We start from the raw sequence: 10518 nt of genomic DNA on the forward strand, positions 1-10518 counted from the left end.
GGACGGAACTCAGATGCGTCTTTTTCCTTCAATCCGTGCATGTGTTACGTACGGGCTACACTTACCGGTGCACATGCAAAATGCACCGAATTGCCGAAATGCAGTGCCAGTGGTGCAAGATTTACGTGTTTGCTAGACTCTTTTTAGTTGTTTTTCGAAAGAATCAATGAGGTATACCAGCCGTAATGTTACCACCTCCATAGGGAAATAATATCACCCTTCTGCTAAGGCTATCAGTCTCGGCGTTGCAACTCGTACGCAATACAGTACATACTACTAGTAGTAGGTAGCTAGGTGGTTGTAAACCCTCGTCAAGAATGTGTGATCAAGGTTGGGGAATATTGGGAGATAGACAAAATATTGAAGGTAAGCCCTCCAATCTGTGATATTACATATCACTAATGAACGCGATCCCCAATTACTACTGATTAGTAGGTAAGCTTCTGTTGTCGTCCGCCTATATGACGTATTTATAATTATCATCGCTGTGATCATGGCATGATTTTGCAGAATTTACAAAGTAAATATTGTCTTATTGACCATGGCATAAATCAGCTGTTGATTTGTAGCACAGTGAGCTAGGTGCTCACTGCACAGCGAACTGTGAGTGTTGTGCAGCATTGAATGTAGAGTCTAGAGAGATATTTTAAGTGTGCCTGACAACTAGCCAACAAGTTTTAGTAGTATTACTAATTGTAAACAAAAGACATTTCTTGTTTAGCCCAGCTATTGCATTTTAAGAAATGTGATGGTTTAGTATAGCCCCGAGCAAAGACAATGCGAACGAGGATTTTGTTTTTGTAGTTTGCACTGTTTTGTACTTGTTATGTGTCACTGCTTATCTCATTGTATTGGCTGAAATTATTCAAGCACTTGTCAGTTTTTCGAAGGATGCACGAAAGAATTCCGTGTAGACATAGATGTGGTCTATATGTTCATGGTGTTGTGCCTTCTTGGCTTTGATGTTGATGTTTGATGCTGCCATCTTTCTGAGCAATCTTAAAACATTCATTTAAACACTAATATAAAGTTAGTACGTTTTGAATGTTTATTCATTTAATTTCACCTAAATGATGAAATATATATAAAACAAAAGTCAGTTCTGTCCAGAAATAGTATTAGTAGGAAAAGGAACCACAGTGGAATACCTCATCAATTTACATGATGATAGTGCCATAACACACACCCAACACTAATCTATAAACTTATATTCTTGGAGAAAAATATATGCCATTAACTCATTTATACACTTCTGTAATAGCACTCTACAAATATTTGCTCCTGATCATTTTTATCGAATGCACAGTTATAGATCAAAGGGAAATCATAACTTCGTTCTTTCACACGATGGCAGCTCAGTCATAGTCCAAATTTAGAAGAGTGATGATGATCTGTGTCTCATTCATAACATTCTGGTTTCCAGGTGGATCAAGATCAGATTAAAGAGCCTTCAATAAATTCAGCTACGGGACCAAACCAAGATGGATCTCACAGTCAGGGACGCCACCTCTCCCAGAGAGCAAATCCTCAGCCAGCTCCAGAGCGGTGCTGCACAGGGTGACAGTGCCAAGGTCGCCCGCATGCTCAAGGCTTTGAAGACCGGTCTCGACGAGCGCAACGAGCAGGGCTGGACGGCCATGATGCTCGCATCCCGCAATGGCCATACCGAGGTGGTCAAGCTCCTGTTAGACTGTGGGTGAGTGAATGGTCAAGTTTTGCGAACGGGGAAGGTAGTATCTTTTTTTTTATTTTTGTTTGTTTGTTTTGTTCATTTATCTTGCTGCGCACTGACCACAGTTGAGTTTTTTCATGCTATAAAGGACATACAGCCAAAGGACTTTTGGAGAGCAAATGGAATCAATGCAAATGAGAATTTGACTACTGTGTAAATTTTGTATACACTCAGAAGATTGGAATCATTTTTGTTTTTGTTCTGGAAAGAGGAATAGGCAATGTTTCAGTTATATGTATGAGACATTCTTTCATGTAAGATTTGACATGAGCCAAAAGTTGTGGTCTTTTCATGTGCAGATCTGAAGCACTTGCAAAAAATCAGAAAAATACCAAGAAAATCTGACCGTTTCATTGCCAACTGTAATACTGGGTACTTGAAAATTACATCTTGGGGCCTCCTCTTCATAGTAGATTTACGATAGATGGACTTCAGTGTTTTCTTTTGTTGAGCATAGATTCTTCAAGTTGAAGGAAAGAAAGAGAGCAATAAAACTATAAACAGTGTCCCCCAACAGTGCATGAGTAGGTATTAAAAGCAGAAGTTGATCCAACAAAGCAGCAATTTGCACTATCTACTTTTATATCTTTTATCAATGTAAATGTCCTAAAGGGGAAAGGAATAAGTATTATCAAACTTTCGGTGTTTTCTCGTATAGATGATGCTTTTAGTATCTGCCCTTTTGACTTCACATCCCTGGTATCAATTGATCATTTGCTATAATCCCTCCAGCCAAGTATTACATTGCTCTGTTTTGATGTGTTTGCATTATTTGTGTGCATGAATTTCTTAATGTATGCAGGTGCGATCCACTTCTCCGCAACAAATCAGGGCAAAACTCTCTGGACATTGCTGAGTTCTGGGACCACTCTTCAGTGGTCAGTCTCTTGCGGAGTGATCCACAGGCCAAGAAGGCCGCTGAGAAGGATGTGGTCAACTTCTTTGGTGTCAATCCTCTGGATCGGCAGAGCCACCGACGTACTGACCGACAGTGGCTGGACGACGCCATGAGAGATCCCACCACCACCTATGTGCTCTACCGAGACCTGAACCCTTACGTCACCCCTTCAGAGAGCAGTGATGGATCGTTCCAGTATGCCCTTGCTGCATACACGTATGGGGAGATCTCCTTCGCTTTGAATGAGGCGGAATCTTCCACTGTCTTTTTAGGTGTGGGACCAGTGCACCAGAGTCTGAAGGCCTCTCCAAAGCAGGAGCAAAATGCAGGAGAGGGCCAGCAGGAAGAAGGGGCGTGGTTTGCCCTGGATGTGACAAGTATACCGGAGGAGAAGATGCAGGAAGTGAAGCCGGAGGCTGAGGCCTTATCTAGGAGGAACAGATTGGCGCTCATGACGTTAAGAGAGGAGGATGCTGGTATCATCGCTCAGGGGAGGTCCATGCTGGCCTGGCACGACCGTTACAAGTTCTGCCCAACCTGTGGGGCCAAGACAACGATGGCAGATGCAGGATACAAGAGGATATGCACCATAGAGGGTGAACTATTATTCGTATCAATGCTATTTTGAATAGACATGCATTGAGGTGATCTGTAATTGAAGAATATTAACTGATAGAGAGATACATAAGACATATAATTACCAAAGAATGTAAATGGATTTAAGAATTTATTCAAGAATGTTTAAAGGGACTGTACAGTACTGGTTGAGGTAGGGATTCATGTTTTGAACATTCGTGAGTGAGATAATGGAAAGCCTCTTATGAAATATGAAAGAGCATGTAATTTTAAGAAAGATTCAATGTTTATTTGATGAAAATTGGTTTTCAAATGGCTGAGATATCCAAAAAAGTGCTAATAATAAAAGGCGACATGCCACAACTTTATTAGGATCTCTTTGTTTCACCTTGTTTTTGGATATCTCAGCCATTTCAAAACTGATTTTCATCGAATAAACTTTCGATACCCCTTAGAACTGCATGCTCTTTGACATCTTATAGAGTGGTTTCTGAAGGTCTATCTCGCAAAACGTTAAAAGCTAAATCTTCACCTCGACCAGAACTGTACACACCCTTTAAAGTAGTGAATGGCCAATGAATTTGCATCATGTTTAGATTATCAGATGCTGAAAATTTTGAATTCTTTCACTTCCATTCCTGAAACTTTAAAAAAAAAAAAAGCCCTGCAGAAGTGAATTGTATTGGTGCTGAACTCAATCATCTATTTATCAATTGCAAAACATCCCCAAACTTCTTGCATCATACAATATTGTAGATAGCACAGTGTCATATATCTTGATTTGCTGTCATTTTCTGAAATCCCCAGGGTGTCGAAGCCTCAAAGGAGTACATAACACTTGCCACCCAAGACTGGATCCTGTGGCGATCATGCTTGTAGTGTCCGAAGACGGCAAGAGTGTTCTCCTTGGCAGAAAGAAGGGCTTTCCTGGAAAGATGTATTCCTGTCTTGCTGGTTTCATGGAACCAGGTACAATTTGTGAAATTCTTAGCTGAGTGTTGTTCATTCCTCATGTAACTCTCTATTTATAGGTACATGTAAATGTATTTTTGTCTCTGTACAGTAATATCCATTTAAAGGTTTTATGACATGCAAATGCACATTGATTTGTGTTGATTCAAGATACCCTCAGCATCATTTTGTGGTGAAATGAATATCTAGAAACTTTCCATACAGAATTACAATAATCTTTCTTGTATTTTTCTTCAGATTTCTTAGATACACCCACAAAAAAACCTTCCAAACCAATATTCTGGTTGCGATCTGTCTATCATTGCTAAAGTACTGATATGTTTACCAAAAGACATTGGAATGCACCTTCCCCTCAACTCAGCATAACTTGCATGTTTCTGTGATATTAATGTAACTAACACAAGACATGGCGAGGGAACATGCAAGTTATGCTCGGTCTCGGGGAGGGTGCATTTAAAAATATATGGATTGTTTCTAGATATTCGTTTCACTGCAAAAGTAATGTTGATGGTACTAGGTGTTTCAAAAAACATTTCCCACTTTTGATCATTAATAATTCTGAAACTGTTCATTCGATAAAACTGTCATTGATATGAGTAATAGCTGAATAGTGTACAATTTTGTTGAAGGTAATTTGAATGTGAAAGCATAAATCAGTTTCATTAAATCTAAGATTGATTTTGAAGTAAGGTTTCAGATTTTGGTCAAATTTTAACCCTCTGTACAAAAATAAACTTTACACAGAAACCAATGATGTGTATGTGAGTGTGTGCTGACAATGGCCCTGAACAATAGACATGCCTGAACCACCTGTTGACGGGTCGTCAGTCTCGCGCTCCCTGGCACATGAATGCTTAATCAATAATTCATGTTGATTGCCCTGGGCACTGCTAGTCTGAATTCATGCTCGGTAAAGGGTAAAATGCATGCACATGGAAAAAGTAAGCACATGTTTCCATGTGCTTGCAAACACCATATTTCATTCCAGCTGGCAATCATTTTCAAATTTTGCTTCACATATCACTAAATTTGGGATATAATCAAGCATTTAATGATCTAAAGTTCCTCATTTTTATACAACTGTCTATGTATACTAATTAAATAGTCTGACAAATTTTCGCTTTTTCGATAAAAAGAGATCATTTTTGGTAAAGAGTTCAGCAGCATTTATCATTGGGGCGATTTGTTTCACAGTAAATTTATTTAAGGCTCCATATACACAAGAGTGTATACTCTAATTGATTTTCTTTTCTTCCTGTCACCATGTTTAGGATAGATCAGAAGGTATTCATTGTAATTTCGTTTTTCAGAAGTAGGGAGAGGACTGTCGCGACTCAAAGACAGTATCGGCAGGTGTTTGACTTTACACAGATACTGCCAGAGCCTGAATAAAGACTAGTTGTGACAGTGAAATTTCTCATGAATAAATAATGAAGCATTCAAACCCTGGCCATTGTTCAGGACCATTGTCAGGTGTTAACCACACACTCCCATACACACCCATTGACCACTGTGCAAAGTAAAATTTTGTACAGAGGGTTGAAAATAGAGCAAAATCTGGAACCTAACTGTGAAATTAATCATGGATTTCATGAAACTGATTTATGCTTTCATATTCAAACCACCTTCAACCAAATTGTACAGTATTCAGCTATCACTCACATCAATGACAATGGTATCTGATATATAGTTTATGAATTATTAAGAATCAAAAGTGGGAAATGTTTTTTGAAACACCTAGTATCATGAATCAACACAAATCAATGTGCATTTGTATGTCATAAAACCTTTAACAGTCTGCACTGGAGAGACGGAAAGGATAGTGACATTGATGTCATGAATCCTCATACTATGTGTACATTATAGCAAACTACAAAGGGAGCACCTCTGTGTTGATGCTCTGCTTAGCAGCATAAAGAGATTATCATGTAGTTTTTGTCATGGTACAACCAAAAGCTGTGAAATGATGTTGGCATTGTTGCAGAATAAGGAGTTAGTGACCTCCAGCTTTCCACTGTTGTTATTTGTGGCAGTCATTTCAGGGAGGGAAGGGGTCCTTTTAGTCCTGTTAGTGTCTGAAATATTCTGTATAGCCCAGTGCCCACTGTGCGACCTGATCCTGCGAACTGGTACGAGTTGAAAGTGAACTTGAGCTCACACCAGCTCTCCAGCAAGCTACTGCGATCTCATTGCAGATGCGACCTCTTCAATGCCCACTGTGCGACATATTTGCGAGCTCATGCAAGCTCCCTAGTAAAAGCCTTTTGATCCATCCCCACGCATGCATGCACGGATGAGGAATAAGCAAATTTCATATTCTTTCGCACGCCGAGCTTGTGTCCAAGGAGGGGCACAGTAGGCATACTTTGCTTGTATGGATTTGCATACAGGAATTGGTCAGGCATGCTTTATTTCATTTGTTTGCTTGTTTGTGTAACATTTATCATCAGCTTTTTTTTTTCTTTTTTCTTTTATTGAGGGTTTCAGCACTGCAGGTCAACCAATAATCAGTGGTCCTACCATGCAGGTCCAGCTTGGAGGACCCTTCAGCCCACTTCTCCTTACTGGGCTTATTGTGGTATCTGAATGCCACCACATTGTAGAGTAAGTCTTTAATTGGTCCCTGTATCACTGCACGATTAGTTCTTCTTGCTCAGGATCTGGCCTAAATGGGGCTTTAAATGGAACGCACAGTGTCATCTTATGTTAGAATATGTTACTTTTAAAGGGGAATTACAGTGCAACTGAGAGTTAAAGGTACAGTTTACCATTGGGAGCAGTGATTTAAAAAGTGTTCGAGATATCACATTTGATGCATATGTGTAGATCAGTTGTATCATAAAACATCCTACCTTGTAAGAATTTTGCAATAAAGCCTAAAATATAAGGAGGTATCACTATTTTTCTCACTAAACCATAACTGTAGACGGTTTAGTCTAGAAACATTTTCATTGTAATTATTGTTCACATTTTGTATACCGGTATTAAACAATACTTAACATTAATTGTATTGATTCAAATTTCTACATTGGTTGTTTCTATCCCTATTTTTTTTTTTTAGAACTATTTTGAATTTTTCGAAATGAAAAAAAAAAATCTGAATATTTCTTTTTTTTTAAACTATTTTGAAGCACTATTGCTGGATTTTTGTTTCAACTGCAAATGGTAAATTATGCTTTTAATCAGAAAGGAAGGAATATTTTTCTAGCAAAAACTATTAAAATTGGAAAAAGATTAGATGAAAATAAAGAAGTTATGGCATTTTGAAGCTTCATTAATTTTTTCTAGAAACAGTTCTTGAACAATTAATACAAAAAACCAAATAGTGAAGTCTTGATTGCATTTCTTTTGTTTTTTTTACAACTTGCCATATAGATTGTACATATGTTTTTTACATTTCCAGCTTATTATTGAAGCACAATTTAGCCTGGGTCTCAAATCCTGATAACATGTCTATCTGATCATTATTCAAGTTATCTAACTAGGATAACGTCATGTTTTACACTTTGATAACAGAAACATTGGATGTTTGTCATTACTTTTGTACTCTAGCAATGAAAAATTGAGAAGTGATGACATCATCAACTCATTTGCATATAGATATCAACTGTACAAGAACAGTTCTGCAGAAGTTAGTGACACTTCACAATGTCATGATTTCACTGTTCTTTTTATATTTATCAAATTTTCACTTTTATATAGGCATACTTGTAAGATTTTAGTCTTTCTTATGAAACTAACCTAGATAACTGAACTTGAATTTGTCTTTAAAACTCAACTTTCCCATGAATTCTCTGAGTTTTGTATCCTTTTGGAAGGACGAGCAGATATTTTTGAATGCTTGCGAGCTTGCCCAGCTTGGGAGGTGCTGCGAGCTGCTGCGAGCTTGGGTTGTCCACTGTGCGACCTGCTTGCGAGTTGGTGCGAGCTAACCGCAGGTCACAAGATTTTCTGTCCAAAACCTTGCGTGCTCAAGCTAGCTGGTGCCAGCTTTGATCGCCACTGTGCGACCTCACCGCAGCGTGCAGGAGCTTGCTCCAGCTTGCACCAGCTCGCAAGCTCAGGTCATACAGTGGGCATTGGGCCTTATGGTAACATTGTACTACATTGTATTAGCTCGCCTTTGCAATTTTTCACGATCTCCAACTAAGACTTGCATATTACTGTTCTTTAACCCGTTGAGTATGAGTCCCGAGTATAGTCGGTCAGGTGTCTATGGGAAATGCACGTTGTAGCAAAATTAGCCTGTCCTCAATGGATTAAGCTCTACAACATGGTGTATATATTTCATTATGGTGTAATATTGCTGCATCATTTTCGCCTTATTCATAGTTGTACATGTATATCTTTCCTCCATCGTCTGATATTGTACTTTCTCCTCAATTCATGTTCCCATTCACATTTCCACCTGATGCTTGGCTCCATCCATCCCGGCTGGTATCCAGGAGAGACGATCGAGGATGCGGTGAGACGAGAGGTGAAGGAGGAGAGCGGGATCATTGTGGGCAAGGTCCAGTACCACTCCTCCCAGCCATGGCCGATGCCCTCCCAGATCATGATCGGATGCATCGCCCAGGCGGTCTCCTCCAAGATCACCGTGGACACGGAGGAACTGGAAGATGCGCGGTGGTTCACGCGCCACGAGGTCATCGAGATGCTGGGAGCAACCTCGAATCTGGGAGTGGGGTCAGGGATGTTCGTTCCCCCTGGTAACGCCATTGCCCACCAGCTGATCAAATACTGGGCGAGAATGGCTCCCAGTCTATAGATTTATTGCATTATCATCTTTGCTGAGATGAAGTGTGATAGAAATTAGATTTCAACAAAATATTCTTAATCATTCCTTGGCTGAGCCAAATTTCATACTAAATTATGTACATTAATTCTTTGAAATTTGTATAATTTTTACAGCAAGTATCATGATGAGATTATTTTTTAAAGTTGTCATTTGTCAGTTCTTGTCACACTGGAAGCAGTAAGCCAGCCTCTTTGTAATGAATGTATACAGCCATGTAATGAAACCAGAAACTGTACTTATTCCCTTACTTGCTCTGCTCTCCACATGATTGAATGAAAGGAGCGGTGAGGAGGGGGAAGGGGGAAGGGGAACAGGGAGGGGTTGACTCTTGACTTCCCAATATATGGGTTTCAAAGATTTACAACCGGGCATAAATGTTATATTTATCACACTCACACAAACACGTGGTGTAGATTGCACCTCATCACACATGAAGCCGATGGGTAACACTCACTGTGCAGTGTATGTAAGTGTCATGTCAGCAGCAAGTTACACTTGTGGGGTCGTAGGAGAGGGGATGACTGATTCTTTGACTACGATCTGCAGATGCTTCCACTTTGGTATGGATGGTAGTAAGAGACAGAAAGCTTGTCATTGGAAACAAGAAAATAATTTCCTCTCCCCCTTCTCGCTCCCTGCAGGACATTTGCTCATACAGACCCACAAATAAAGTAAACATTCATACTATATTTTTTGGTGATTTTATTACTTGATTAGGAATACACATGCCCACATGTTTATGCATTTAGTATTGTACTTAGCATTCAACACAAGCATGGCTTAATGTGTCTCGACCATCTGCAGTTCTACATACTTTTAAGAGGCAACCTACTGGCGACTTTGTTATTGATATTTCATTATAACATGAATATTCTTGGTACGTGTATATGCCGCAAGTGTCTTGTCATAGCATGGTTCACTTGCTGTACTTCAGTCAAATTTTTCTCATCCTGCATAACAACTAAAATCACAGATGAGGTTAACTTAGAATTAGTGCAAAGTATTTGTGAACATAGATTGTTTTTTGTTGCACAAGTTGTGGTTAGAAATGAAGGTGCTAGTTTAATAACAGATGTTATAGGTTCACTGTACAAATCAGACTTTACCATTACCAGTTTTCTCTGAGATCTTATCTTGTGAGTTCTTTTCTCTCCTGAAAAAAAAAATGGACACATTGTCATCATCTTTCAGAAACATCCCAGTTCTTTGCAGAAGATGGCATCAACAGAATTTTCTTACAAGCTCTTTTTAGACTATGCTGATTGATATGCTAGTTTGTTCTCACGCCGTCTCAGTGTTTTGCGTGTATCAAATTGATTTTTATATCTACAAAAGTGGCTGTAACAGAATAGGAATTTTGTGTACAGACATTGATGACTCTGGTGTATAATGAATCTACCTCACAATTTACACCCTGAATGAATTTCACTCAAAGATGAAGTGAGTACTATGATAATAGCATATCTCTATTATGATAAATATCTTTCAAGTGGTATTTTGAATAGTGTTCTTTTTTTAATCTCTGACACTGAGTTATATTAG

At 39.0% G+C, this 10518-nt stretch overlaps 1 protein-coding gene across 1 annotated transcript; it reads left to right on the forward strand.

The window, feature by feature from the left end:
- Positions 1-1481: 1481 nt before the first annotated feature.
- Positions 1482-9025, forward strand: LOC139741932 (NAD-capped RNA hydrolase NUDT12-like). Its single transcript, XM_071652502.1, has 4 exons — positions 1482-1696; positions 2535-3226; positions 4014-4175; positions 8624-9025. The coding sequence occupies exons 1-4, from the start codon at positions 1482-1484 to the stop codon at positions 8944-8946; spliced, it is 1392 nt and encodes a 463-aa protein (XP_071508603.1). The 3' UTR covers positions 8947-9025.
- The last annotated feature ends 1493 nt before the right edge of the window (positions 9026-10518 follow it).

Source organism: Diadema antillarum, unplaced genomic scaffold (assembly GCF_040938485.1).
Source record: "Diadema antillarum isolate AM-2024a unplaced genomic scaffold, OU_Dant_1.0 seq00000962_RagTag, whole genome shotgun sequence".
Taxonomy (NCBI): Eukaryota; Metazoa; Echinodermata; class Echinoidea; order Diadematoida; family Diadematidae; genus Diadema; species Diadema antillarum.